Source organism: Hemicordylus capensis, chromosome 4 (genome assembly GCF_027244095.1).
Source record: "Hemicordylus capensis ecotype Gifberg chromosome 4, rHemCap1.1.pri, whole genome shotgun sequence".
NCBI classification, from domain to species: Eukaryota; Metazoa; Chordata; class Lepidosauria; order Squamata; family Cordylidae; genus Hemicordylus; species Hemicordylus capensis.
The window spans coordinates 184,148,924-184,174,610 of record NC_069660.1 but is presented as its reverse complement, the minus strand read 5'-3'; the positions used below and the strand labels follow the sequence as shown (position 1 = coordinate 184,174,610).

The 25,687-nt window shown below is 42.8% G+C and overlaps 1 protein-coding gene across 2 annotated transcripts; it reads left to right on the top strand.

The window, feature by feature from the left end:
- The first annotated feature begins 598 nt into the window (after positions 1-598).
- LOC128325404 (carboxymethylenebutenolidase homolog) lies at positions 599-20,520 on the top strand. 2 transcript variants are annotated; one of them, XM_053251130.1, is made up of 6 exons: positions 601-889; positions 6,919-7,133; positions 8,204-8,311; positions 11,489-11,631; positions 13,393-13,484; positions 18,382-20,520. In XM_053251130.1, exons 2-6 carry the CDS (start codon positions 6,919-6,921, stop codon positions 18,559-18,561), a joined length of 738 nt encoding a protein of 245 aa, XP_053107105.1. In that variant the 5' UTR covers positions 601-889; the 3' UTR covers positions 18,562-20,520. The 2 variants fall into 2 exon arrangements, with proteins under 2 accessions (XP_053107106.1, XP_053107105.1); XM_053251131.1 differs by lacking the exon at positions 8,204-8,311 and having other exon boundaries at positions 599-889.
- The last annotated feature ends 5,167 nt before the right edge of the window (positions 20,521-25,687 follow it).

Genomic DNA, 25,687 nt, shown 5'->3' with positions numbered 1-25,687 from the left:
CTCTCCCCTAGCTACACCCCTGGATAATATCTGCATTTCACCAGATACTCAACAAACATTTTGTTGAACTTCTGAGGAGTCACAAATCTGATCATTCAGTTTGTAACAAATTTATCTTGATTAGATAATAAATTAAAATTCCCACTCATCAGCGCTGTAATTACCCTTTATCATGTTCAAAATCATTTTCTCCCTTGGTTCCTATATAAGGAACGATAAAGCAAATAGTGACACAGATGTTCTACAGAGGTACCACAAATGTACAAATATACAATGGTACAATTCATCCAAAATTGGAGGGGCATTAATTTTTGATATATAACAGAGCCAACCTTTATATAATATGTGTATGAATGTTAGTTATATAATAGAGAAGAAGATTCCCTGCTGCCAAGAATGGAGTGTTATTTAAGCACTTGGCAATTGTAAAAGACAGAAGGCAATTGTAAAAGACAGAATTTTGCAGAACTGAGAGAAATCATCAGTCTCTTTCAAACACCCAGCTTGGCAGACTTTAAATCTGCGCTGCTTGCTGTGGCGATATGTTGAACAAGCAGCATGAATGGTAAACAAGAGAGGAGGAGGAGGAGTTCAAGTCCCCTCCCATTTGCTCACAGGGTTATTCTGTGTCAACCTTTGGTGTTGTTTTTTTCTAGTAAGCAAACTTATTTTAAGCAAACTGCAGCTTTTCTACAAAACAGGAGTGAGGGAAGCTGCAGTAACAGCAGTGAGCATTGCCAGGCAAGCTGTGCAAGAAGCTGAAGCACAGTATTGGCAACCAAGCTGATTTCCCCAACTTTCTGAAGCTTTCGAATCAAGACATAGGAAAACCAGCCTTTCTGCTTCTTGGAGGAAAGGAAGCTCTGAGCCCGAGGACTCTTCGTTCCAGGTATGTAGGAATTCATTGTGATATACCAACTGTTCTCTGAAGTAAAATGAGTGGGAGGCAGGAATGCCATATGAGTTTGTGGTGTCTTCATAACAAGAATGGGCATAATATCTGATACTCAACTGTAATAAAAACTGTTCTGGAAAAGGAAGAGCAATATTTCATTGCCACTAGCTGTTTCTGACGGATTGTAGTGGGCACAGATATGTGTTTAGGCAGTGCAGAATACTGTTATGTGCCAGACAGACAGGAACATTTCTGCGTGGTTACCAGGCAAATCACACACCAACAGTGGTCACCTAATGTAGCTGTAATTCCAGATTAGCCAGAAGTCACTCATTAGTAATTGTGGAATACTGGATAAACCCAGTACCCATACAGTCATGTGAGCTGAATGTAAGTGGGTGCTCTCCGCTCTGTGTCCCAGTGCTGTGAATGGGGCACTGCAGTTGGAGGAATCCTTAGACAAAATGCAAGTACAGTAGCTAATTAGCACCTCTTGCCCATTATTGTGCGGACCAGTGCTGATAATGTGACCTGGGCCCTGGCTCACTATATTTTAAATCCAGCTGCTGGGACTGATAGAATGGCAATTCATTTCCCTTCAGCAACAATAAGAGTACCTTTATTAATTATTATTATTATTAGGTTTTCCTCTGCTTATTCACATCTACCTCAGGGCATACAGAGTATCTTCTGTATAGTGATGAAGTGGCAGAGCCAACTCTAGTATGACTTTGTGAACATTACAGAAGCTCCAAAGGTTATCTGGAAAGAAACGTATTGTTTCTACTACAAATGATGTTTGCAAGTATTAACTGTATGAGAACATGCCATATCTGTAAATGGATGAAAAATGAGATTGCTTTGGTATTCACTAAAGGTCAAGCAACATACAGTATCATTTTAAATGTGTAGTTTGAGTATTGTGTATGTGTGTTAAATAGTACATATGCAGGGGGCCCAGTCTAGACTGGGATGTGGGGCTTCATCTCCTCCAGCCATGGCCTCAGTTGCAGCCCTCACATATGCTATTTACCTTTGGAGGAAGCTCCTACTGCTGCCAACGGGAGCTTCCTTCTGAGTATGTATATGGGAGCCTCAAGTCTGGGCAGGGACCATGACAGGGGAGAGATCAGGGGAGTAACTATAATAGGGCAAGGGGAGACAGTTGTCTGGGGGCCCACTGCCTGGGGGGCGGGCAGAGGCAAGTCACATGACTGACTCCTCCAGCCGCGCACCCGCCCGGGCTTCCTTCATGTTGGGGATTCTCTCTGGTAAGAGAAACCCTTTTTCATTATAGCAGAGTGCACAGAGGCACAACACAGCGGAATTTAGTTAGGCATGTGTGTATGCTGAGAGTAAAGTAACTTGGAGCCAGTTCATAGTTTCAAATCAATATAAATGGTATTTATTAGAGAACTCCATTCTAGATAGGAAAGTGAGGAGTTAGGATCTCTAATCCATCTATCTAGCTGGATGCAGATGGATTCTGCATCTCTGCACACAAGGTGCAGGGGAGAGGAGCTTGCATGTTGCAAGGTAGAAGGAACAGGAAGAGAAGGGAGAGGGGAAGGAAGTGGCTGGAAGGACAGAAGTGTCCCTGAGAGTAGCAATCTACATTCCAAAGGGATAGTGTCAGAGCAGTAGAGAAGGGATGACCAGTGTCTTGACCCTCTAGCCCTCTGACTCACTAGTCTGTCCTCCACTGTCATTGAGACAAGAGACAGCGCATAGTCCTTCACTTCCAACACTTCAGTTGTATTCATCCTCCAAAGCTGATGTGAGTATTAAGACCTGGAGCTACCAGAACAGCATGTCTTTCTCTAGTCCCATTAAATGACTTGCATTGTCCACAATTTACAAAACCTTTAAAAAAATAATTTAGGATGATGTTCAGTTGTGGCACATAGGTGTTATATATATAAATTATATAATATATAAAAATTTTACTATGCTTTTTGTTACCACTATTCAGCCTCATTTAAGATTTCTTTATTTCATGAGCTGAGCTTCAGTGAGGGAGGGGCCCATTTTAAAATCTTGTATCTGGCCCCACTCCAACCTTGCTATGCCCCGGGAGAGATTTATAGTCCTCTTCTTATACTGCAGTCTCAGTCTGACTGAGAGGCTCTAAGCGTGTACTATTTTCATTTTTAAAAACCCCACAAGAATAGGAGGCTTAAACTATGCTTTGAAATGCATTGACGCTTAGCTTGACCCTCTCACATGTATTTTACAGAGACAGTGTCTGTGAGGCCTTTGTTACTGATTAACTAGCTTTCCACACTTATACTAACAAATTACAAGAGTAAATAGATATACTGAATATTTTTTATTCTGCACACTCATCTGAGGCTTGTCTGGAAGAAAACAACTTTCTTTCATAGATATTCTGATGTTTTAGAAGTCCTGCCTCATTCTGAAGAAAATATAATAAACTGTTTAGCTTCAATTAGTTTTGAAGAAACAAAATAAAGTAAGTAGCAAATAACCCTAACCCCATCTATAAACTGCAGCTATAGTTGTTTTTCTAGCACTACTGTACACAGAAGGCATAAATATTAAACTGAGAAATTACAATAATGTCAGGGGTGTCAAAATAACGAACGCTGCAATCCTATGCACACTCAGCATCACTGAGCACAGTGGGGCTTATTTCTGAGTTAACATCTATAGGGTTACATTGTATGTTACTGTACACATTATACGGAATTCACATTAATATATTGGCACAGTTGTGCCAGTATATTAAGATGGGGAGTAGTTTTAACAATCTACCATTATAAATCCTGAACATTCTATTTGTAATAAAATAAAAACCACTAGCCCAATTTGCCTGCCCATTAGCATACATCAACTAGGTGAAAGAGGCACCATTCCTGCAAATTTGGTGCAGATCTGTTGAAAAAGGGCTTAGATAGAGCAGTTTAAACCTTTTCTCTACCGATCAGGGTTTTTAAGTGCTGGTGGTGAACTTCACCAGCACTGGAACTGAGGAAGTCATATTTAATTGAGGTTGTTGTCCCTTTAAATAGACTCAGACTTTAGGTTTCATACCCAAGTAGTTCCTTTTATACTTCTGAAAAATGTCCCATTAATTTTTAAACATTGTTTTCTGCTTAAAATGCCCATTTCAGGCATGTAAAGTTGTTTAGTTCAACAAAGGGCTCATATGGTAGTCATGTGATAGGCAACTTTGCTGTTTCAGATGTTCCAAGAACAAAAATGGCAGACAAATGAGGAAAAGTCTTTTAAAAGTTATGTTAAATTCGGAGGAAAGCTAGCCTTTCAGCCACAGAGCGATCTTTGCTCTCCTCTCACCTCCCAGCCTTGTCTTTCTCCTATGCACCATCCACCCCGCAAATTCAATTTCCTCCCCACCTCAGGCTTTACTCTCCCAAATCTACCCACAATCATCCAGTCAGACACCGCGACCTTTCCTCTCCCCAGTCTCCCTCCCTGGGGTAGTCTGCAGCCATCTTTCCTCCCACCCAGCTCTTAAACCTCCTGAACTCACAGCTTTTCAGGGAAACCTTCCATCCACGTGTGGCTTTTAGTTCTCTCCCTCCACCACCAGCAAAGGCAACCCTCCCTTACCAGCTGAGGTAAATCTCCCTCTCATGAAGAGCCTTTTTCACTTCCTCTCAGTGACTCTTCTTGCTCCACCTCTTGGAAGCAGTTATTGTTGACTTTTCTGAACAGATCTGAAAAGTTTACTTTCTCCTGCAAAGCCAGAAACCAGCAGGGTGTGTGTGTGGTTGGGCGGGGGGGGGGGGAGAGGTGTTCATTTATACAATTCACTTCAAATAGGCCACTCTCTTGCAAAGTCCCTTTTGTAAGTAGCTGACCTTTATCTGTGATAAAATAGTATTTTCCTTTGAATTTCACCTCCTAACCTTTCTCTGTAGCATATTTGACTGATATCAGGCTGGATTCTTGTGGGCATAAACAACGGATCCTCAACAGTCAGATTCACTGTTTCTCCTTTTTGCAGTTTGCAGTGTAGCCTTGCAGAACCTCTGCCTTCAGCAAACATCTGCTTCTCACCCACTAGAAAAATTGGAACCTTATAATCTGTGTCCAGTTTAGTAAATCTGTCTCTTTTTAAAATCAAATTGCTGGTTGCTCCTGAATCAATACAAATTCCAGCATTACATTTTGTAGAATTCTCTCTTAAATTCTTCTCTGTATTGGTAACATATGTTTTATATTTGTCAGAATTATTCTCTCCTTGCTTCCATGCATTTTTCTTTGTATGCCTAGGTGACTCACTCCTTTTGAAATGTGTTTTCGCCTCCTTTTTAGTTGCAAATTATTCATTCTGAGGACCGTTGAGCCTTCATGTGTCTGGAACTCCCACAGACAACACTTCTGATCAGTTTTTAAAAAATTATTCACTTTACTTTAGTTGCTGTCCTGTGCAAATTTGATTGCTGTCCTGTGCAAAGCCTCTGTGCAAACTGAAGATTTCCAAGTGGTTTATTACAAACTCCAAACTAAAATCATCTTTGGCTTCCAATACATTTACAACAGGTTAAAAATCTCAGGAAGACTGTTCAATAACAATCCAATCTGAACGATATCAGGCAAAATTACTCTGTGTGCATGCAGCTGTTGTGAAGTCTCCAACATTTCATTTACATGCTTAGACAGATCCTCTCCTTCCTTTAGTTTCTTATTACACATCTTTATAACTTGATGCACCTTGGAGACAGCTGACTTACTTTCATACAACTTCTTTAGAGTCTCCCACATGTCCTTTGCATGCTGTTTATTTCTTAAATGCACCAATATAGAATCACTCACTGATAAACAAATTATTCCCATGGCTTTATCATCTTCACTGTCCAAGGCTTGTCTTTCTTCTTCTCTGACAGGGTGCTCTGTGTGTAAGACCTGGCTGATTCCGTGGCTTTTTAGAAGCATCTCCATTTTGAAAGCCCACAGTTAAAAACCTTGTAACTTCTGGACCTTGTAACTTCTCAGTCCTCTATACCACTTGTCCTGTCTCCATCTTTGAGAAAAACTTGTTTTCTTATTTAGGCTAATTACCTTCTTTGCAGGTTTCAGAGCTTTGGGCCCATAACCCTGTTGAGGGGTGTGAGGAGAAACATTCAAAAATTAAAATGGTGAAGTTTAGCCTAGGAGATTATCTATAGAGAGTAGGTTGAGTTCAAAAAACAAATAAAGATTTATTAAGAAACTAAAACATCACATACTGAGAGAGACATCAAGCAGCATACCCAAACAGGCACTAGCCTTCAACAACTGAACAATTCTGATTATTAACTGTCCAAGAGAGACCTATTATTGCAACTTCTCATGCCTCTAGTGGCCAGAAGAGGTTACTGCAGTGCTAAGAGCAATGCTTTGGAATTCTCACTTCTAACAGTATTTACTCTAAGCCAGTCCCATTTTCCATCTATTCCTTTATCATCTTTCCCCTCCCTGCAGATTTAGGTATGTTTCCTCTCATCTCTCACTCTCCTGACACTGTCATTTTGGTGCAAGCTGACTGTACTGCCTTGCTTCTCTCCCCCTGGAAATTCAACATATTTCCTTTTTTTGCCAACCATTTTGCTGGGTGGAGAGAGGATTTGAACATCTTGTTGCTAGCAACAACTATGTTTCATCTTTGCCAGAACTATAACCCCACTTTGGGACTATGTCATTCCAGCAAGCTTTAACTGTATGAACCTTGTGCATGTTATGGAGAGGAGCTGGTCTTGTGTTAGCAAGCATGACTTGTCCCCATAGCTAAGCAGAGTCTGCCCTGGTTGCATATGAATGGGAGACTCGATGTGTGAGCACTGCAAGATATTCCCCTCAGGGGATGAAGCCACTCTGGGAAGAGCAAAAGGTTTCAAGTTCCCTCCCTGGCTTCTTCAAGATAGGGCTGAGAGAGATTCCTGCCTGCAACCTTGGAGAAGCTGCTGCCAGTCTGTGAAGACAATAGTGAGCTAGATAGACCAATGGTCTGACTCAGTATATGGCAGTTTCCTATGTTCCTATTTTAAAATTTGCAGATGGCTAATGAAGCAAAACCATGCCCATGTGACATTGGAGATAAGCTTGAATATGAAGGCCTCGGGCAGGAAGTTTCTATTGAGCACATCAAGGCCTACATCAACAAACCCGCCCTGAGCACTGACAAAGCTGTGATTGTGATTCATGATATATTTGGGTGGCAGCTGTCTAATACCAGATACATAGCTGACATGCTTGCAGCCCATGGATACATGTAAGAGATTTTTGTTTATTTTTCTCAAAGCCTCTTAGTTCAACTTGATTGTTTTATATTATGTATTCTGAACACAAAGTGCAACCTCGTGAATGTGTTTTAACATAATGTTTTTTAATGTTTCACTTGTTGCTTATATCTGACAGGTTCTTTAGTTTTTACAATTCTTAGTTTTTAGTTTTTTTCAATAACTTTTAATTCAAAATTTCAAAATCTGTAATTCTGATGTTGGTTTTAGCTTGGATTTTTAACTTGTTTAGCTTAATTTGGTTAATTTATTTAGTCTGAGTTTACACTGTAACTATTCTATAAATGTTGTGAGCTTGACTGAGCAGTAGTGTACTGGAGGGGCGGGGTATAAATATTTTTAAAAAAATAAAATATAGTAATAGTAATAAGAATAAGAATAAATAAAATAATTTGTATTGAAGGTTGTGGATATACACTTAGCTGAAGAATGAAGCTGCAGAAGGTTCCAAGTTTCCTCCCTAGCATCTCCAAGATAGGGCTGAGAGACACTTGCCTGCAACCTTGGAGAAGCTTCTGCCAGTCTGTGCAGACAATACTGAGCTAGATGGACCAATGGTCTGACTCAGTAGAAGGCAGCTTCCTATGTTTCTATGAAGTATGCAAAACAGTACATTCTGCATATTACATACACATTGGGAGTCCAAAGGAATTATAGATGAGGTAAACAATTGGGAAGCCCTCTAGGGTTAGATGTGCAGGATCCTGCTCACCTGGCCTTGAACTTCAGCAGTCTAGCACTACAGCACAATCACCCCATAGTACTTACCACTGAGTTTGCTCAAATATTCTAAACTACTCAAAGTAAAATTGTTCCTGTCTTAGCATATTGGCTCTTTCTCCTTAACATGCACTTCATAATTGTGGATTTTAAAAATAACATTAGTTTAGTTTTAAACAAACTTTGAAGTTTCTGTTAAGGAATTTTAAAGAAGTTGATGAGAATGAGGGGGAAACGATTATGCATTATAGCTAAATACTCTGTGATTTCAAATAAATCTTGGTATCTTATAAGTGAACGAACATGTTTTTTCCCCATGTAGAGCAATTTGTCCAGACTTTTTTAAGGGACAAGAGCCTTGGAAACCATCTGATGACTGGTCTTCATTTAATGAATGGCTAAAAACACGAGATAACAAGCAAATAAACAAGTAAGAGTTGTGGACAAAACATATTTACATTTTGAAATGAGGATATTCCAGGTTGATAGGATGACCGTTTAGTTTAAGGGTCAATCTACATATTAAGCAAAATGCTAGTTTGACCCAGCATCCTTGTTTTTTCTAATTTAAATAGCAACTGTGGGAGAACCTGATCAGGACTTGGGGATGCAGGTGGGCTATAACCCATTTCCCCTGCCATGGGCATGATTGACTCTTCCCTCATATCACAGCTGCTCTTTCTCCTGAGAGAAGCTACTTGCTAGGAGAAATAGTAGGTGGAGCAGCGGGGGGACCAGAGGCGTAACTAGGGAAAATGGCGCCCGGGGCAAGCACTGAAATGGCGCCCCCCGCGCCCCCCAACATACTACATTATACTTAGGTTTTTCCTCACAAGCGCCCGCCGCCGCCACCGCCAAGTCAGGCCACTGACTGGCCGCCAGGCGCCAGCAAAGCAATGGGGGGGGGAGCGGCGCGGAAGGGACCGCTCATGGGGGAGGGGGCGCCGACGCGCTCCCTTGACTGCTGCAGCGCTGCTGCACTGAGCAGGAAACATTTGTATTAACAATTAAAAAAAAAAAAATTAAAAAAACATTTTTTTGTCATGGCGGCGCCCCCCATGTGACCAGAAAAGATGGCGCCCGGGGCAGGTGCCCCCCTGCCCCCCCATAGTTACGCCTCTGGGGGGGACTGATCCAAATTGGGACTGTGGTATGAGAAAGGGTTAAAGCCCTTTCTTCCCACTCTACACAGTCCTGATCAGGCCCTTTCTCAGTTGCTATTTATGTCAGGAAAAACAAACACACGGTCAAATTCCAAACACACAGGAATATGACATATGTAGTTTGACGTTAAGTTTGAGTATGACATATGTAGTTTGACCAAACACATTAAGTGTTTGCAGGTACTAGCTGGGTGACTCTGGGCCAGTCACTTCTCTCTCAGCCTAGCCTACTTCACAGGGTTGTTGTGAAAGAGAAACTCAAGTATGTAGTACACCACTCTGGGCTCCTTGGAGGAAGAGCGGGATATAAATGTAATAATAATAATAATAATAAGCTTTGTACACTTACAGCTTCCTTGAAGATAAACTGACTGGATCTTCCCTATTTGTTACGTGGGTAGCCTAATTCTATTTGTCACCATAACTAGGGTGGCATGCTGTGCAAGAAAAATGGGGCAGCGTTGGAAAACTTCTAGCCAGCACATGACTGTGCTGGTATGAAGAGTTTGGGGGCTGCCAGCAACAGCTGGTACAGCAACAGCTGGTACCAGCAACAGCGCCTTTCGCAGCTCCTTTCAACAGCTCCTTTCCCAGCTCCTTAACAGCTGGTACAGCAACAGCTCCTTTCCCTGTGCCCCTCAAGGGTCTGGCAGATTGTGTGGCCTGTCTGTGCCTCTTCATCCCTGGCATGAAATTATGCTCTGTGATCCTGAGGGCCTCTCATGTTTTCATTGGAGACTTTTCCACCTTTACCCTCTCCCCTTTCCAAAAAATAAGACTTTTTTCCCTTTTGAGGAAGGTGGGGAAGCAACTGACAGGAAGGGCATGGAGAAAGTATAAGTAGCATGTGCTATATGGTGTGTGGTGGTGATGTGCAAACCCCAACTTGAGTTGAGTCCGGCTTTATTGGGGCTGGGCCCAAAGTGAATTAGAGCCAGCCTACTGAGATTTTGTATGTGCTACGTGCTTCTGAGTATACACCTCATCCCTTTTCCACCTCATGGTCTATGCCCCAGCATCCATAATGCTGTCATGCTATTTACTAACTACACAAAACCACTGAGTAATTTGTTTTGGGATTTGGGATAGAAAATACTGATGGCACTCACTTATGTTTCTCCTTTTCATCAAATTCTGGGGTGGCAATTGGGATCCTGAACTACAGTTGGGATTGATGATGGACTGAATGAGGGCAAATACACTGAAACTCACTCTGGACAAGATAGAAATGTTGATGGTCGTGCGATCATGTCGGAATTGTTGTATGGCCTGTTTGAGATGGGGATGGACTGCACTCCCTCTTAAGGCTTATAATTTGGGGATACTTTTGACACTGCTTCTGGATGCCCAGATGGTGGCAGTGGCTTGGGGCACCTTTTATGCCGGTATGCCAGCTGCACCCTCTCCTGGACAAAAATAATCACTCACACCTTGGGGACAGTTATACTACAGCCAGGAATTCTCATTGTTGGGTCCCCAGATATTATTGAACTTCAACACCCATAATCCCCAGCTAAAGACCACTGGGGCTGGGGATTATGGGAGTTGAAGTCCAATAACATCTGGGACCCAACATTGAGAATCTCTGGGCTAGATTACAGTAGTGTGCTCTACATGGGTTTGCCTTTAAAAATGTTTGGAAATTGCAACTGTTCATTGTTAACTGTAACAAGCATATAACTCCTATTTCATATCAACTTCACGGGCTCCCAGACTCAATTCAAAGCATTGGTTGTGATCTTTAAAATTGTAAATGCCTCCCTGAAAGCTGGGGTATAAATGTTCTAAATATAGAAAGAAATTATCTGGGGCCTGGATATCTGATATATGTAGATGGGAGGAGAAGATGATAATCTTAAATAATTTTATTATGGTTTTATAGGCTTTATTTTTATGTTAAATAGCTGCAGATGCTTTTGGATAAAAAGGCAGGATCTAAACATTTTAAATAAACATTATTTTAAAAGTTGTATAACTTAAATATCCTTTAAACATTGATTAAAAATGGTAAACGGTAATCACTGATTCTTTATTGCTCCTAATACCTTCCTGAAGATGAAGCAGGGTAGTAAGTTTGTCCATTTCACTCACATTTTGACCATTCCATTCTTGAGGGAGTATTGGGTGTTTTCCAGTGCTTAGCTATAACAATCTTTTCTATGTGTTTGTTATGTCCTGTGTCAGTTGGTTTAACAGTTTAACAAATCCATTAATGAATCCACTATTAACATGGTCTACATCTTGTGTTTGTGTTTTGGATGGTATACCTTGTACAAAATTGCAGTCTCCAGTTGAAAGCTCTGTTTCATCAAATGCTTTTAATAATGACATACCTAATAACATAAATGCATAGGAGGGAGAAGATGGGGGAGGAAGGGGGAATGTTATGTTCATTTGTGGACTCCTCTCCCCTGAGTGAATAACTCACATTTTTGCTGTCTTAGGGAAACAGATGTCGCCTTAAAGTATCTGAAGCAACAGTGCAATGTGAAGAAGATAGGTGTCATTGGATTTTGTTGGGGTGGAGCTGCTGTACATCACCTGATGTTAAGATATGCTGAACTTAAAGCAGGCGTGTCAATCTATGGTATGTGTCAGACCACACAAAACCCATGTAAATGAATACCTCTGTGATTTAGGATGATTAACCCTAGCACCAGATATGGATGGCTCCTGTGTTTGGTGCATTGCATGAAGGGCAGTTTGGATTACATCTTCCCATAAGCACCAGTAATGCAAGGATGGGTTGGTCAAAATGATCAAAACATTTAATAGGACTGCTGACCCAGAATGTATTTGCAAGCAGGGAGTCAAAGTAAACCTGAAACCAAAACTGACTCAGAAAGATTCTTCCGTGAAGTGGCATTTAACCTGAACCTAAAATCTCTTGGACCTTGAACCTAAACTGGAACATCAAGCACAAAAATTGGTAGCTAGTTCAAAATAATTAGTTCAATATTATTACTAATTGCAATATTATTATTAATATTTTATTTTCCTATTATTATTATTATTATTATTATTATTATTATTATTAACAACAACAACAACAACAACCACCTCTGCTAACTTGGCAAAGAGGCACCTTTTAACGTGGCAATTCTTTTTATTTAGCAGGGGGAGAGTAACTGGCCCTGTCTACCCCCAGCACAGTATCTCCAGTGACTGTTGCTGGTGTCTATCTTATGTTTCTTTTAGATTGTGAGCCCTTTGGGGACAGGGATCCATCTTATTGATTATTTCTCTGTGTAAACTGCCCTGAGCCATTTTTGGAAGGGTGGCATGAAAATAGAAATAATAATAATAATAATCCTATATATTTAGTTTGTAAAGAAAGTATCAAAAACTCAGTTTTCTCAAATCATAGTAATTATTGTATTCATTTTATAGAGTTACATAGCAAGCAAATGAGTTTGATAGTATGCTGTATGAAATGCATCTGTCAAGCCTTCCTGCCAGCCCCCAAGTACTCACCTGGTCAGGGGGCCCAGAAGACGGAGGCAATACAGCTCCTCTACAGGCAAAACCAACTGAGACCTTACATGGTTGCCAGGGAGAGCCAGGATACCCAGGAACCCACAGACCATGGATGGGAAAGCATGGCCCAACAGGTTGCCTCCTGGTGGTAAAGAGAAAAAGGCAGGGCCTCAACAGCTGGCAAGACAGGCAACAGCTGCAGGGGGGAGGATGCAGGCCAGCAACATTGGAGAGGGCAGAGTCAGGAGACGGTGGTTGGGATTGCCCTGATTTCAGGGCTCTATTTAAGGCTTGGAAGGCCAGGGATGAGGAGGTCTGGAGAGATGGGAGTGATTTGGACTTAAAGACTACTGGTGAGGAGCAGTCTTACCCCTCTCCCTGACAGCTGGTGGAGGAATAGGGGGACAATTAACTCCCTCACCAGCATTTCTGAGGCCACTTCCACAGACTATGGACAGGATCAGATGAAGGGAGGCGGTTGGAGACTGTGACCCCAGGCCACAGTCACAGGCGTGACAGTATCTAAACCAGTTTAAAACCATTTCAAAGTTTCTGTGATTACTGAACTACTTTTTAAAGTTAGTGTCTGAACCAAAGAGTTAAAAAACAACTGATGAACTGGAACTGAATCCAAATGTTTAATGTTGGCTTTCATACACTGTTCACTCTTCAAGCCCTACTAGATTTCCCTGAAGCAGAAACATTGTGGGTCATTTCTGTTTAATGTCACTGGTTTTGAAACCTTGGCACAATGAGGTGTTAAGGGAACATTTCTGTGATGCAAAATGCAATATTGTTCACTCAATGGAAGTGTTTGATTTTACAACTCAAAACATTACTTAACACAGCTCTTTTATAAAATGTATTCTAGGAGTTATCAAGTTTTCAGAGGACAATTACAGCTTGTTGAATCCCACATTTTTCATTTTTGGAGAGAAAGATGACATCATTCCCCTTGACCAAGTAAGTTGTTGTGTAAAAAGTCAGAGTTACCAAACACATCTCATTGGTGGTCAGTGTCCTGGATGTGGAAAATTAATTATGTAGATAGGAAACAGTGCATGATTCACCCCTGCTTCAGTCTTTCAATGCTTCAGTCTTGCATCCTCTGGCAGATGCAGCTAATAATTCTGTCAGAGAATTGAAGATAATTCAGTTGAAAGACTGTCCATGGTGTGCCTGCTTGTCCTGTTTTTACTTCTGGTCAAACCATTTTACAGATTTTATTTTTTTTTAATTCCAGCCATTTCCTTAGAAGAACCAAATCTGTGAGTGAGAGGGGGAGACAGACAGACACGGGGTAGGCAAGCATTTGGGAACAATGTCCTTAGCTGAGCTCTGCTGAGCTGGGCGCAGAGCACGTGCACCTCTAGTTCGTCACCTGTCACCGTGTCCGCCTCTTGCTACCTCCTTCCCGTTGCTGTGCCCGCCTGTTGCCGCCATCTCCTGCCCCGCACCTGCTGCCGCCTCCTCCTCCTCCCGCCCACCCATTGCCACCTCCTTCTTCCTCCCGTCGCCTATCCGCCCACCATCTCTCCTCGCCGCCTCCTTCTGACGGTTGCCACCGCCGTTGCTGTTTTTGGCACCATCCCCCACCCCCAGCCAGCCTCTGCCGCTACCGCCATTTTCTTCCCTCCCACCCATGGCTATCTGGCAGCTCTCTGAACTCTCACAAGAGCTGCCACACATGAGATTAGCACGGGTATGTCTTAGATAAATATATATAAAGAAGAAGGTTGAATCTTCAAGGTAAATATAATGAATCACCAACAAAACAAAACAACAAACCAGGGCCAGTTCAGATAACTCAATTGACGTGTACATATGGGCTAAGTAGATATGTGCAGAACTGCCATATCATGAATTAATCCTTGTGATTGCAGTGCCTACCTCAGACTTGGGTTAGATCAGTGGTTCCTAACCTGGGAGTCTCCAGATGTTGTTGAATTAAAACTCCCATCATCTCCAGCTACAATTTATTGTGAATGTGGATGATGGGAATTGTAGTTCAGCCACATTTGGAGGCCCCCCCAGCTTGGGAACCACTAGGTTAGATCCTTGCTCCCCAAGGCACTACCTCATAAGCTTGATATGTAAAAGCATCCTAAGTTGCCAGTCTTCATAGCTGACAGAAAATGACCTGTCCCTGTATCAAAGATGTCCCAAGAAGGATATACTCTGCTTCCTTAATCCTCAAGAGTTATAAAGTAGGATAGTTTAAAAACCTGTCTCAAGACATGTTCAGCTTGATGGTTGTTGTGAGCCCTGGAAATGGGCCCTGTTTCTCCCTTTATATTTGGCCTCCCGCAGCAGCGGCCAAGAAAGACACCTAGGCTGGGGTGATGATTGTTGCCATGCCATCTCCTCTGACAGTCCTAGATGCTGCTTAGAGCTACTGTAGAGAAGAGGTGACAGCCTGGAGCTGCTCTTACAGCTGCAGCTCAATAGAGGGGAAGCCCCATGCCCTGCTGTTCTCAGATTCTTTGTGGGGACAATGGGGAATGCTCCTGAATCTCGTATGGTATTTTTAGTAGCATTACTCAGCTCACCGTCAGGTGGTGTTGCATTTTTTCTTTTTCATCCTACGTGAAGTAGTTTGTTTTAAAAACCCGTTTAAAGATTCACATTTCCCAGGCAGGGAAGGAACACTCTTCCATTGGTTGAGGTGACTGAGACATCAGCACTGCTCAACCTTGTGGTTCAGGGCAGGCCAGAAGCCTTAAACCTGCTTGTGACTTGTTTGCACGGATTTCCTAAAATAATGGGGAAAGGATTTGTGAAAGGACATTCAGGAAATCTGCCGTTTGCAGATTCCTGCACAATAGCATTTTTGTTTTCTGACTATGAAGATTACATAGGAATGGGGACGAGGGAAGTGAAGATCACAAAGTTCGTATTAGAGCTGGTTTTATAACTAAAAAATCCTCCCTCCCCCGCTTACATGGCATGCCAGTATAGCGGGGGAAATAATTATTTGGTATTTCTCTCCCTTTTGAAAAAGAGGGCATGACTGTGTGGAGAAGGAACGAGGAGCAAGCAATATCTTTTGCCCTGCAAACAGCTGAGAAGGACTTGTGTCAGGGCTAGTGAAATCTCCCCCCACCCCCCCGCCCCAGGGAAGGAACGATGCCTGGGAAATAAAGAGCAGCCATCACACTTGTATGGTTTCACTTATGGCTCTGAAGTAGACTGGGCCTGTTCCCTGTCACGTAGGCCTTGGACCCTTAGCAGTTGTAGTGTGGCTGCTTCTGTTTGACAGTGGCTTTCTCAATTTTGCTTCATTTTACCCCAGAACTGCTAAGGCTCCGTGCTTGTGTTCAGCTTTTACCCCTCTCCAATCTTGTAAGGAAGGGGGTGCTGCTGAATTCCTTTTAAGGACCAGAGGGTCCAAGACTTTTAACCACTGTGTGACAGGCAGGCATTTAACAGGAACAATTTTACCTAGCATACAAGGATGGAAGTATTACCTGTTGATATTCTGACCATTGCACAACCACCAGAATTTCAACTGGTAAAGTTCCAATCTCTAAATGATAGAGAAAAGCCACCTACTACATTTCTGCCTCTCATTCTATGTCTAACAGCCAAATGACAGGCAGAGATTCAGTAGGTGACATTTCCCCAGCAGTTGGAGATTGGAACTTCACCAGTTGAAGTTCTGTCATGAAGCTGAAGTACAGATAGAATATAAACTGATGTGGCTTCCATTCTCTCATGCTAGGTAAAGTTGCACCTGTTGAATGTCTGCCTGTCATAAAACTGTTAAAAATCTTGGTCCCTCTGGCCCTTACAAGGAGCAGCTCCTTCCATTTATGAGATACAAGGTTGGAGGATGGTAAAAGCACTGAGACATAGCAGTTCTAAAGTAAAATGAAGCAAATGAAATTGTCAAATAAAGACATGCGTAACATAATGTTGGGGAGAATAAAGCTTTTATACTTATAATACTTAGAATACTTATACTCATTGTTACGCATGTCTTTATTTGACAATTTCATTTGCTTCATTTTACCTTAGAACTGCTATGTCTCAGTGCTTTGTACTAACAATGACATGGTCCTGTCAAGTGAACAATACAGATTTCCCACTGAACCACCTTTCCCTCCTCGCAGCATCTACCCGATTCTGTCACTCCTTTCTTTGGAAAAGGAGTATTAGATTACATACACAACTTGTACCTTCTGGGTTTTTAAATGTCACAGTTGGTTTTGGTTGAATTATTACTGGAAACTTCACTCTCTATGCTCACTAACCAGGCCTCAAAAAAAGAAAGCAGGTGTCATGTTGCCATGCCCCTTTTCTCTTTAGTCAGTATGCTAGCACAGTGTTTCTCAAACTTTTTGGAGTCAAGGACCGCTAAATTCTTCGTGCAGAGTTTCAAGGACCGCTACATTCTTCATGCGCAGTTTCCCGGACCAGCAGTTAGTAAAGGGGTTTCAAGTCTGTCTATCTGTCTATCTATCTATCTATCATACTTCTATACTGCCCAAAACTTGCATCTCTGGGCAGTTTAGAATGAAAATAATATAAGCATTGAAATAATTAAATTTGGAATCTTTTGCAAACATGGAATATTAGGGGTTCTTAACCTTGGGTCCCTCAGTTAAACTCCCATAACCCCCAACAACAATGGCATTTGGCCATTATGGCTGGGGATTATGGGAGTAGAAGTCCACCAATGTCTGGGTACCCAAGGTTGAGAACTCCTGAATTTAAAAGCCTGGGTGAACAAATTTGTCTCCAGTATGTCTGGAGTGGAGGTGCTTGTGATTACTCAATGGAGAGGGGATGTTGGGCCATTAGAAAAATTCAAAAGCTACATGGGGCCAATGAAAACAACATACAAGCAAGCCCCACTGATGCAAGAGGGAAACAGCATTCCCTCTCAAGGCGCCTCAACCACAACAGGCAGCTGGGTTTCAATCAACCAACCTTTGGCTGCAAACAATGAGCATGCAAGAACCAGTAGCCCTTGAAGTGGCGCCCACTGCCATACTTTTTCCTCCATGCCCCCGCACCGCATACAGTTTGAAGCTGTAAAGATAGGGAATAAGATAGCTGTAGGAAGATCTCAGCAGCACGTGGAGGCAAGGCACAAGAAGGGCCCCATGCCTCTGTGATACTCTTCCTCTTCCATGCCATGTGCAAAATTGAGGAAGTGAGTGCCTTGATTTCAGTTGGGGGGGGGGGTTGACTCCCAGTCAGGGACCAGCACTCAACCCTTCGGGGACCGGCAGCGGTCCAGGGACCGGTGGTTGAGAAACACTGTGCTAGCAGGTGCTCTGGGCAACAGCTTATACCAGCGAGCCGACTTAACACTCTTGCATACCAATTTATACACACAAGCTCAATCAACCAAATTCCAATCACTCCAAAATCACTCCAAATTCCAGTTTATACCAGTGGGCCGACTTAACACCCCTGCACAGTGTTCTCTCTGTTTTTTCCCATCTGTATGCAGAAGGAGTTTTGTTGTGGGCTGCAGTATCAAGGCAGTGTGTGTGTGTGCGCACATGTGCATTCAGAGTGGGACCTTCCTGATTCAACCTGAGCAAGATCTAAAATTAACTGAGCAGACATTTTTAAAAAGTGTGAGCGCATTCACATGTGCATGCCTTAGAGGGAATACTGTCCCTGCGTACGTTTATATCTGTGAGCTTAATAACCAATCTAATAATAATAATAATAATTAATAATGATTAATGTATTTTGTAGGAATATTTGATTTGGTACATGCCCTAGAATTAAAGAAAAGGGTATTTTACCAACCAAAAATAACTTGGAAATCTAAGAGGCTGAAATAGAACAAGAAAAGAAATTAATTCAGTACCAGTAATGAAAAGCCATTTTTCTATTACAGGTTACTGTACTGGAACAGAAACTGAAACAACAATGCAAAGTTGATTTTGAAGTTAAAGTTTATCGCGGACAAACGCATGGTTTTGTGCATCGCAAGAAAGAAGATATTAACCCTCAAGATAAGCCTTACATTGAAGAGGCAAGGAAGGACATGCTGAACTGGCTGAACAAATATATCTAACAGATATTATCTGTGAAATGGATCGCAATATACATTACCGAAAAGATAGCATTATGATATACTTTTTAAAATTCTGCATTAAGGAAATTTAATATTGTGTGTATCTATGCCACAAACTGATTTAAACTGAATCAGGGAAAATAGGGAAATATAGTTCTGCTAGAAGGACTAGGATCTCTCACAGAGAATTATGAGCACTAGCCTTGTGCAAAGATTCAGCTTTGCCGCTGAATATTGCCATAGCCCCACAGGGAGGCAGTAGCTTCGAGCTTACTGTCACAAAGTAGTCCTGTGCACACCACTAGGGAGAACCATTAAAAGAATTCAGTGACATGGGAAGGTGTGTGACAAGGCATGTGGGGAGCACTGGGAACTGTAGTCCTCAGTGCTTTTCTCTGAGCTCTGTGGGAGAGTGCTGGGAAGGGCTGCACTTCCCAGAACTCGCTTTGTAGCTTCCAAGATGCCACTGGGGCTTTCTGGGGCTCCAGATTCCTTTAAGGATGCTCCCTAGTACTGTGCACAGGACCGCTTTATGCAGAGATGAGCACTGGGAATGGTTGTCTCCCCATGGGACTGGGGCCAATGTGCAGCTGATTCGGTTTTAACAGATCAAAGCCAAATCTTTGCATAGGCCTAAAGAGCATCCTTCTCATTCTGCAAATCCCAGGATTTTGTGGGGAGAGTTATAACAGTTAAAGTGGTATCAGAGGTGTAGCTATAACTGAGTGGATGGGATTAAAAAAAAAAAAAACCCAGGCCCCCAAGCTCCTTAGGGGCCCCCAGCTCCACCCCTCCCTATTTTCTTCAATATCTCCCTCACTCTGAGGGGCTACTGAAGAGAGGGTGAACACTGGCCCCCTCTCCCCTAGCTATGCCCCTGAGTGGTATACAACATGTTTGAAAGTGTAGATGTGCCCTAACACTAGTCATGGATGCTTAACTAAGGGGAAATCAGATTTTGATGTAGCAATTTGATTCTTGTTGATCTCTTTGAAAATTCCTAGAGTTTTTCCCCCCAGCATAAAGTGTGATGGTCCAGAGCAGGGATTCTCAAACTTGGGTCCTCAGGTGTTATTGGACTTCAACTTGCCACCAAGAGCCCCTGGTGGCGCAGTGGTAAAACTGCCGCCCTGTAACCAGAAGGTTACAAGTTCGATCCTGACCAGGGACTCAAGGTTGACACAGCCTTCCATCCTTCCGAGGTCGGTAAAATGAGTACCCAGAATGTTGGGGGCAATATGCTAAATCATTGTAAACCGCTTAGAGAGCTCTGGCTATAGAGCGGTATATAAATGTAAGTGCTATTGTTATTGCTATTGCTATTGCTATAATCCCCAGCCTCAGTGGCCTTTGCTTGAGGATTATGGGAGTTGAAGTCCAATAACACCTGAGGACCCAAGTTTGAGAATCACTGGTCTAGAGAGATTACTGTACACACATGGCATTTTCTACACAGAATATAGGCAGCTTTCAGACAAGTATATTGTAGAAGCCAATGAGTTCTTCCACAGATCAATATAATCATGCTTGCAATTAGGAAGTTCAGCCTTCCTTGGGAAGCTCTTAGGAAGACCAATCTAACTTTGCAAATAATACTGAAACCAAGAAGTTCTAATTATCATCATCAGGAAGCCAAATGCTAACATACATAACCTGTATCGCAATTTCTCAAAATGACTCACCAAGTGCAGACTGAGCAACCAGCCTACTACAGTGGGCACATTTCCAAATATGCTTTCTCCTCCCTTTTCATTTATTTAAAACTAGAACAGTGTCTGTCTGTCCAGAAGCTGTTGCTACATTAAAAACAAAATGTTGAGAATCCTTTGGGGACAGGAAACTATCTTCTTATTCCTATTCTTTTCCCTTTGTAAAATGATTTGAGAACCTTTTTTTTGTTGTTGAAATGCTGTATATTAAACAATATTAATAATAAATTTAATAGTGATTTTACATTGATTCAGTATTCTCTAGACATTGTTTCCAGACTCTCATTTTCATGTCATTTATGTAAGCTCTTCCATGCCTGGAATAAGCAGTACTTACAAATGCAATATTTTTCTTCCACAAGTTCATATGAAGATCTTTCCAAATATTTCCCAAGTGGGCTTTTTCCCACATCGAGCTAAGAAGAAACTAGAGTAATGCACAGCTATAAACATCCAGCCCCAAACCAGAAGTTCTGTGCATGTGCGTGACAAATGAGGTCACGAAGTTTCTCGAGCCCTGAATCTCTATGGGGTAATACTCTATCTGCTTCATTGGCTGCCATTCAACAGGCAGTGTTAATGTAGAAACAAAAAATGCTGACCAAGCTGATTAGAAGCTGTGAATCCCCTTTCAGGATGACTTTCGCAGTTTCCTACAATTGTGTAACGACTCAACGTTATGGGAAATGTTGGGCTATGAGTATAAAGGAGAAACATATGCATGAGCCAGAATAGACCAGTGTTTCTTTTGTACTAAAGCTACTGAACAAATGAGTCACAACTTTGTTTAGTCAAACACACTTGGCTTGGATCTTTTCTGCATAGCACCTCCCCTTTCAGCTACCCTGTCTGCATTCTGCACAGCATAGTCTACGGAACCTTGGCCTACTCAAGATTTTAGTTCCCTCTGTTTCAGCTTTTATTTATTTACAGGTAAGGCATTTATTTATTACATGTATATACCACCCCTCAATAAATCTTGTGGCAGTTTACAAAACAACACTAAACAGTTAAAAGCAACTAAAAGTGTTAAAACAATCAGAAGATTCAACTAAAAGTCTGTTAGAAAAAACAGACGGGTGTTCACTTGCTCCAGTACAGTCCACAGCATTGCACTTTTAAGCCTCACCCTTGTCCTGATGTGCTCCGAAACACACACACACACACACACACACACACTTCACCATGAGGACAGCATTTGTCTGAAGAGACAATTGCTGTAGCTGAGGAGAGCACCTCCCCTATTAACAAGATGAGGAACACTATACTTTAGCTACTGTGACTCTGGGAAGCAGGTTATAAGCCATGCAAACACATTGTATGTACACAACTAACATTTGCACGAGTATAGTACATGGGGTGCCAGCTCACAAAACATTAAAATTGTAGACACTGGGCAGAGCCTAGGGAATTTGGGGATGGAGTTCATAGAAAGCAAAACACTCATCTATGAAATGTGTTATTTCCATACCATGCTGAACTGAATGGTGGCAAATTCCAGGGGGCTGTACTACCCAGGTTTGGCTTCTTTTGGAGGAGAGCTTATTGGAGACTTATAGGTTCTTTGTAATACCACTTTCCCAGGGGGACACTGCTATGCCCTAAAGGTGTGCTCAATCAGTTCTCTCTTTCTCCCAGAAACTGCCAGCCTGCAGTCTCTTTTACTCATACCGCAGGCCTCTCATCAGTTGTGGGGGAGAAGGGATGTGTTACTGTACAAATTCTGAAGGCTTCCTTATTCTGAATATTCCAGAGAGACACCAACCCACCAACTATTAACTTACTTTGAAAAACATGAACCACAGCCATTAAGAAATGTAAACATGCATTTGTCATAACTCTAACCAGGCATTTATTTAAGGCAAGGCTATAGTGAGACCACCTGATAATCAGACTCAAATTTTAACAGTATACACCTAGTGCATGTGTTTACAAGAACCTTGCTACCAAACGATACCATCCAGACATTACCAAACCAGCCAGGCTGGCTGCTTTTCAAGCAGCTGGCAATCCTGATGGTAGATAAGGGTCTAGAAGGCAAATCATGACACAGGCTGAAGGTGTACAATTAGCTTAGAGAAAATAAGAGCAAAAGGAGGGGGGATATATGCCTACAGCTGTAAGACAAGGAGGCAGTGCACTCTGTGCAACACATCAAACTGGGGATGGAAGGCTGGGTTGCAGCAACTTGGTACAGGGCATCAAGCACCAGGGGGCATAACCTCTGACATAACCTCTCTCAACCCTCTGGGAAGGAGTAATAAATGCCACAATGCCAGCTGAGGTGTGCTGGGTTTCCTTCTGCTGTTGCCTGCCTGCTTCTGCTTCCCCTGTGGGGCTGCAGCCTCAGGTTAACATCTGTGGGAAGTGTGGGCAGGAGTGGGACCAGCCCCTGAGTGACTCAGCTGTTCCTCGGGTCACCTGCTCAGTTTTGGGCTTTATAGGAAGGCTCCTTGTGGCAGTGGGCCCGCCACCGGCAGGGTCACCACCAAAGGGGCAACAACAAAAGGGGTTGCCCCCTTGGGGGAGGGGGCTTCTGTTTAATTAGTTTTAAGCTGCTTTAGACTTGGGTTGAAGTTGCTGTAATGTGTTTGTGTTTGTCTGGAGATGGGGGGGATAGGGGGAGCCTTCGTTGACTATGGGGCAGCTATCTCAGTGGTAGTGGGGAATAGAAGAAGTAACATTGGCAGGTCAGCAGACCGTTCCAGGGGAAGGGTAGTCAGAAATTTAATAGCTGTCTCCCCTTCCGGCTGTCCTGCCAGCTCTTTGACCTCAGGGAGCACTGCCAACAACCCACATAGCCTTTCCCTGCTCCTCTGTAGGTGGGGACTCTATGGGCGGGGACCACCATCTAGTTAAGGTTGGACTGACAACCACTTCCCACCTTTTCAGGGGCGAGGGGCCCATTAGAATGGTCTGCCCAAAGAGGTTATTGGATCCAGTAAGATTCCAAGAAGCCTTGGAGGGATTCCATGTTGGCTTTGCTGGTGATCCTGTTGATGCCCTGGTTGAGAATTGGAACAACTTGCTCACCAGGGCAGTAGACACAATTGTTCCCAAGCGTTCCCTCCAACCCGCTTCAAATTTGGCCCCTTGATATACGGAAGATCTACGGGAGCTGAAGCGTCAAGGTAGGCAATTGGAGCGCAAGTGGAGAAAGGCTCAACTCGAATTCAACAGATTGCGACATAGAGCACATCTAAAGATCTATGCTCAGGCAATACATGTGGCAAAGAGGCGGTTCCTTTCTGCCCGTATTGCCTCTGCGAGTACACATCCAGCGGAATTGTTCAGGGTTGTGAGGGAACTGGTATCTGCTCCCCTTCCCTTGAACCAGAATTTGGAGTCATCAGGTATCTGCTGTGATGTGTTTAAAGAGTTTTTCACTGATAAAATCTCTTGGATTTGGGCCGACCTAGATGGAGACTCCACAATTAATTTGATGTCTGAACTGGAGGTGCCGAACAGCTCCTCTTATGTGATTCAACTGGATCGGTTTCAGTTTATGACTCCTGAGGATGTGGACAAGCTGCTTGGAGCGGTGAGGCCTAACACTTGTTCTCTTGACCCTTGTCCAACACGGCTTGTTCGATCTAGCAGGGAGGTTGTTGTAGACAGCCTGGTGGAAATCATAAATGCTTCTCTAAGGGAGAGCAGGATGCCTCGTATTAAGGAGACAATCATTAGATCTCTTCTAAAGAAGCCTGCATTAGATCCCTCGGAGTTGAGCAATTATAGGCCTCTTTCCAACCTCCCATGGCTGGGTGAGGTAATTGGGAGGGTGGTGGTCTCTCAGCTCCATGTGGTCTTGGAAGAAACCGATTATCTAGACCCATTTCAAACTGGCTTCCTTGCAGGCTATGGGGTGGAGACTGCCTTGGTCGGCCTGATGGATGATCTCCAATCGGGAATTGACAGAGGAAGTGTGACTCTGTTGGTCCTTTTGGATCTTTCAATACTATCGACCATAGTATCCTTCTGGAACGTCTGAGGGTGCTGGGGGTGGGAGGCACTGTTTTACAGTGGTTCCGCTCCTACCTCTTGGATAGATTCCAGATGGTGTCGATTGGAGACTGTTGCTCTACAAAATCTGAGCTTAAGTACGGTGTCCCTCAAGGCTCTGTACTTTCTCCAATGCTTTTTAACATCTACATGAGACCGCTGGGAGAGATCATCAGGGGATTTGGAGCTGGGTGTTACCAGTATGCTGATGACACCCAGATCTACTTCTCCATGTCAACTTCTTCAGGTGATTTCATATCCTCCCTAAATGCCTGCCTGGAAGCAGTAATGGGTTGGATGAGGGAGGATAAACTGAAGCTGAATCCAGATAAGACAGAGGTACTTATTGTGCAGGGTCAGAACTCTAGAGACAATGTCGATCTACCTGTTCTAGATGGGGTCACACTTCCCCAAAAGGAACAGGTTCGCAGTCTGGAAGTACTTCTGGATTCACACCTCTCCTTGGTTTCTCAAGTTGATGGGGTGACCAGGGATGCTTTTTATCAGCTCCGGCTGATACACCAGCTGCGCTTGTTTCTCGAGATCAATGAAGGTGAGGCCTACTGGAGAGACCATGTTACTCCTTTACTGATGGAGCTACATTGGCTGCCAGTAGGTTTCCGGACAAAATACAAAGTGCTAGTTATAACTTATAAAGCCTTAAATGGCTTAGGCCCTGGGTATCTAACAGAGTGTCTTCTTCACTACGTGCCCAACCGCCCATTGAGGTCATCTGAGGATGTCCGTCTCGTTACCACCAACTCATTTGGTGGTTATACAGAGACAGGCCTTCTTGGTCGCTGCCCCAAGATTGTGGAATGCTCTCCCTGCTGAGATACAGTCCTCCCCATCTCTGGGAATTTTCAAAAAACACCTGAAAAGCCATCTTTTCACCCAAGGTTTCTCAGCTTCCTAAAAAAAATTAGGTTTTAATCGCTGGTTTTTAAAAATTGTTTCAAGTTTTTTGTGTAAATTTTAAAACTGTTTTTATGCTATTAACTGCCCAGAGATGAAAGTTTGGGACGGTGTACCAACTTGATAAATTAAATAAATAAATAAATTCCACTCTCTTTGAATCCCAGCAATTTCCCATTAGTGTCTACTCCCTAAGAGTGCCACCTGGCTACCTATTCCCTGGGAAGGGCTCCTACTTCAAACTTTATGTCATAATACAAGAGGCTGAGCACTATAGAAGGGAGGTAGATAAATAATACTTTGGAGTGTACAGTGCTCAGTATTAAACTCTGATTGAGTGGTTGTAGGCGGCACAGGTTACCACTATGTGTCTTGCTATTTAGAGGGCACCAGTGCCCTGGCTATTTACAGCCAATCAGAGTTTAATTGAGAGTTCTGATGGGTCCTGTGAATAGTCACTTGTTTATCTATGACTTCTGTTCCAACAAAGGCATTCTACA